The following is a 4,812-nucleotide window of genomic DNA, read 5'->3' on the forward strand; positions in this document are numbered from 1 at the left end:
AAGCAGAGTGGAACCTTCACCAAGATCTCAGAATAGCACAACACTGGGTTGTGGATTACTCGAGGGAACTGAGATGTTCAATCGAAAAAGACATTAATGAGAAGTTCGAGCTGTGGAGAGTGACAAACCGAGATGACGGTCACGTTGCATGAACCTGCAGAAGACACATAACCTTCAGAGTACATGAAATCTATTTTAGGTTGCAGAACAACTGATACAGTATATATGGTACAAAGCATATAAATAACCTGAAACTTCTCAGACCACGTGATCTAAATCGACCGATAATCAAGTCATCAGTACACTAGTCTATCCAAATCATTCCTCCAAGCAAACATAATTTAAATGTGGGACCAACACATGACTGATGATTTTGATTTCACATAATTAGAAGTTGCATTCTAAAGTTAATTGTTGTTACAAAGAGGGATAATAATTCATTCATGCTTACACCAACTGTGATTGAACAAAGTTTGTATGGTGTAAGAAGCCATGATTTACCTCCGTACCAAACAAACCAACATACAAAGGAAAACACCACTCTACAGACATACATTATTACATTTCACTACTGATAGTAGTATTCATCCTATAGTTCTAAAGTTATCGGTGTGTCGTCGTTGAAAATGCAGAAACAATAGTTTAAAAGAAAGCGCTGCTTCCATAGAACACTCGTGAATTACCATTCTTTGACGTCGGTGTTTTCTGATCAGAGCTTGAATTTCCTGAACTGGTTGGTCCGTTATCGATGTCCAGAGGAAGTTTCATTTTCGCCAACGACTCGGTAAATTGCTGCATGCTTTTCATATACATGTCAACAATGTCCTGCTGCACTACATTCTGTTCTGGCTCTATGTTCACACTGATTACAGGCTTTGAGATTGAATCACTTGGTACCTCAATGGAGGAATCAGTCTCGCCATTCTTAACATCCACACGCTTCTCCTTTCCAGTCGGAACATGTGTTAGAGGCTTTGAAGCTTCTGAAGCATCGGACGACTCTGAGCTTGCTGGAGCAGAAGGTGAGGATACTCCATTAGTTGATACGCTGCTGGGTGGAGAATCAATCTTCGGAAGCTGGACGGATTCGACAGAAGCAGTTGAGAAGCTTTCTGCATTATGTGCACCAATTTCCGAACTTGGACAATCCTCATTACCAGAAGTGGCTAGGCTCTCCGAGTCTTCGGACTCTGGATTAGAGCACGGGATGCTGAAATACTCAGAAACCATCATCTGGTCTTCATTTACAATCTTAGGATCTGGAAACTCAATCTTATCCAAATCACTAGCTAGTGACTCGGATATTTCAGAATCCTTCAAAGTTGCATCTGATGATTCCAAGGCAGTTCTAGGAACAGCCATCACATCGGGCGAGGTTCCGTTGTATGCCAGAGATAATTGAACAAACCCTGCTGGGGAATGGAACAAATCCGTAGAAGATAGAGAAAACTCTTTCTCCAGTTTTCCATTGCTAACGAGAACTTCAGACAATGGCACCAAGGCAAACCCCAGTAACTGGTCTTCCAGATAATTCCTCACTCTGCTCAACATCCATATCTCACATTTAAGCGAGGCATCGACACTCCGAACATTGAAATGAAGATTCTCGTTGAAGACTGGGTTCCTCCCACCTCCATTAATGATTTTGGTGGAGAGAGAATCTTCAGGATCAGTAGTTAGACAAAGCTTGGCATAAACATCCTGCTTATGGTAAATGCAGATATTGTGAATATCTCTAGCCTGATGAATGCATACATCAAGTGCACCAATGGTTTCCTCTGAGTTATACATGGCAACTTCTTTTCGGTTCACCTCAACTCCCTTCGGACCAGAGCTCGGAGCAAAGAAATTGGATTTCTGCTTCTCAGGCTCAGAAATTGGAGAGTTCTTCAATGGGGAAACAACAGATCGAGGAGAGTCCACGATACGATTGAGAGTACAAACCTGAGAACATTACAAAGTTGACCGAAAATCTCATAAAATCAGATAAAGACATTAAACGAGCTGTTTCAGTTTTCACACTGATTCATATATCAAGTTCAACCAAAGATGGTTCCGTATCTGGAAACCAAAAAATTGCAACAGTATGATCTAAGTCATAATTATAACATCAAATTTACAAACTCCGAAATAAAAAACAAGCTCTGGGGAAAGAAAATGAAGCTTCTATAAGAGCGTCTCAAGGACTAAATCTCAAATGTGCCAAGCAGTAAACCAAAACTGAAAATTATACCAACCTAATTGGACAACAAAGCAATTTGATCTAAAGCAAATTTTCAATTACAAAAAGCAGAATAAACAAAAACAATGAAATAGAACCTTCAAATCAGAACCCTAGTTCAGGATAAAGATATAGATACTGTCAAGAAAGTTACATGAAGAAAATGAACAAAGCGACTAAAACAGGAACTCACAGAACCACACTGATGAAGACCCCGAGTCACAATCTATGCATACAGAAAGATCCTCAAAATACAGAAGCTAAACCACTTAGAAACTATGAGCGAATTGCAAAAATTCTGTGTCAAAAATAAGAAGCACAGCAATATACAGTCAAATAAAGCAACCCATTTTTCAACACTGGAACTAGTACAACCGGAATCCAAGAAAGTGTAAGCAGCGAAAGCAGGAAAAAGAAAAACACAAAAGTCCCAGATCGGGTCCACGAAGTTCACCATCAAGATCAAAATTGAGAACCCAAAGAAGATAACCAAGTAACAGAATTACCAAAAGAAAAAAGAGGTGAAATCAAAGAAAAAGCTCGAACTGGGTTCGTTTCTTTTGGCTTGCTTCTAAACCCCACGAAGTTTTCCCTAAAATCAGATTTTACAAAAAGCTATGGAAAATGTTAGAATTCAATTCACAACATCTAAGAAAATTGGAAACGAAAAGGGAGATTTAAAGAGCAACCTGGAACCAGTTTGTTCCTTTCAAGCTTCCAGAGTTGCAGAGGCGATTGATGGCCCATCAAGCTCCTGCATTCTCTCTTCAAAGCTTCTAATTGAGATCGAGGGCTAAAGGTTTGGGAAGACACTGAAAGTGGGACGTTTTTTCTTTTGAATAGAAAAAAAGGTTCAAGTGCGGGTCTCAATGTAGGCCCGGTGATTGGAATTTGGGGGAAGATTTTTAAAACCCCCTCCATTAATGGATTGAGTTCACATTGTGGAAGTTTCTGGCGCGTGGATTAGACGGCGGCCGTCGCGGTTGAGCATGCTACGTGGAGGATTCGAACTCACCGCCTCTTAATCAATAAGGAGGGGTTGTGCTGAAAGTTGGATGTCCGAGTATTCAACTTGTCAAATTGCCACTCATACGTCATAAGTCGAATAATAGATCCGAACGGTCCCACTATTTGTGCAACTCACCACCTCTTAATCGAAAATAAGTAAGTTATGCTAAGCTAAGCTTTCCTATATCCAAGGACATCTACACCCATCCCAAGGCTCCAACCCCGGAGACATAATAGATTTTGGTTTTAAACTTGTTAGAACGTTCAAATTTGAGATTTCTGAGTCAATATAATCTGTAAACTCCAACTAAGAGACTCCAAGTCTTTGCCAATCCTACTGCCTGGTGAGACAATTTAGTTGTAGTTTCTAGAGAGTAACTAAAATTGTAATATAATTTTATTAGTAAAACAACTTTTTTAATTATCTTTTTAAAAAAAGAAAGAACTTTTAATTATTAGTACTGCTACTCCAACTTCTAGGTCAACTCTTCAGAATTATAATTCAATTTTAAAAATTTTCTTTATTATTTTATACCAATAAGTTCATTAAGATTTGAGCGAGCTATTCTACAAATCAATTTATTTTTTAGCAATATGATTATAGAAATGAAAAATAATTATTGCATATAAAATAGTTTAAAAGTTAGTGACTTGATAATTATTTTGTTCCTATTATTTTTCAAATAACATTTAAATAATCTATTTTTTAAAGGAAATATTTAAAATATTGATCAAAGTTTAAAAACACAATGATTTTCAAAACTTCGTTTTTTGTTTTCAATATTTCAGTAGAATATTGTAATTGGTGGAAAATAAACAAAAAAAATGGTAATAATTAACATGTGTATTGTTCGACCACTTTTAAAATACTATTTAACTTGTATTATTAAGATATTATTAACTTTTCTTGGGATTGTTAGCTGCAAAATATCAATCGAGCATATGACTATATATAAATTTAACAAGACCAAACTATACGTCAACATGACCTTAGTTCAATGATAATCAACATCTATATTCGATCAAGAAGTCGTGAATTCGAATCTTCCACTCTCAGCTGTTGTATTAAAAAAAAGATCCAACTATATATTGGAGAATATTTAATGTAATAATACGTTTAAGTTTTTATTAATTGAAATATCATATGTCTTTATGTAATTTAAGGATTAATTTGTTAAAAATAAGTTTAGTTAACCTAGCCCGAGACAATAATCAATACTAACCTATTATCTTACTATATCGAAAGGTCATTCTTGAAAACCTTGTACTGATTTATTATCATTTTATTAACATTAAATTTATGGTCTCTCTTATATAACTTTCTATTAACAAATTCTAATAATATATATATATATATATACACCAAATGATCGGAGAATTTTCAATACATTAATCTAAAATGTATATATACATACCAAATGATCCATGATCCATATGAGAATTTTCAATGTTTTTTTTTTTGGATTTTTCAGAATCATTTATCCATAGTTGCCATAAAAATAACAAAATTACTCCTAAATTACCAATTTAATTAATTAAATCTACATCTCCAAGAAAAAAGAACCTAAAAATTTATTTAAACA

At 35.6% G+C, this 4,812-nt stretch overlaps 1 protein-coding gene across 3 annotated transcripts; it reads right to left on the reverse strand.

Annotated features, from left to right (window-relative positions):
- Positions 1-348: 348 nt before the first annotated feature.
- LOC111010439 (uncharacterized) lies at positions 349-3,070 on the reverse strand. Of its 3 annotated transcripts, none has more exons than XM_022283872.2 (3): positions 2,911-3,070; positions 2,728-2,836; positions 349-1,944 (listed from the first exon to the last, which is right to left on the reverse strand). In XM_022283872.2, the coding sequence occupies exon 3, from the start codon at positions 1,789-1,791 to the stop codon at positions 643-645; it is 1,149 nt and encodes a 382-aa protein (XP_022139564.1). In that variant the 5' UTR covers positions 1,792-1,944; positions 2,728-2,836; positions 2,911-3,070; the 3' UTR covers positions 349-642. The 3 variants fall into 3 exon arrangements, with proteins under 3 accessions (XP_022139564.1, XP_022139566.1, XP_022139565.1); XM_022283874.2 differs by having other exon boundaries at positions 2,728-2,813; positions 2,911-3,069; XM_022283873.2 differs by lacking the exon at positions 2,728-2,836 and having other exon boundaries at positions 2,911-3,069.
- Positions 3,071-4,812: the final 1,742 nt, after the last annotated feature.

This window comes from Momordica charantia (genome assembly GCF_013281855.1).
Source record: "Momordica charantia cultivar OHB3-1 chromosome 11 unlocalized genomic scaffold, Mcharantia_2.0 BLBB01000011.1, whole genome shotgun sequence".
Lineage (NCBI taxonomy): Eukaryota > Viridiplantae > Streptophyta > Magnoliopsida > Cucurbitales > Cucurbitaceae > Momordica > Momordica charantia.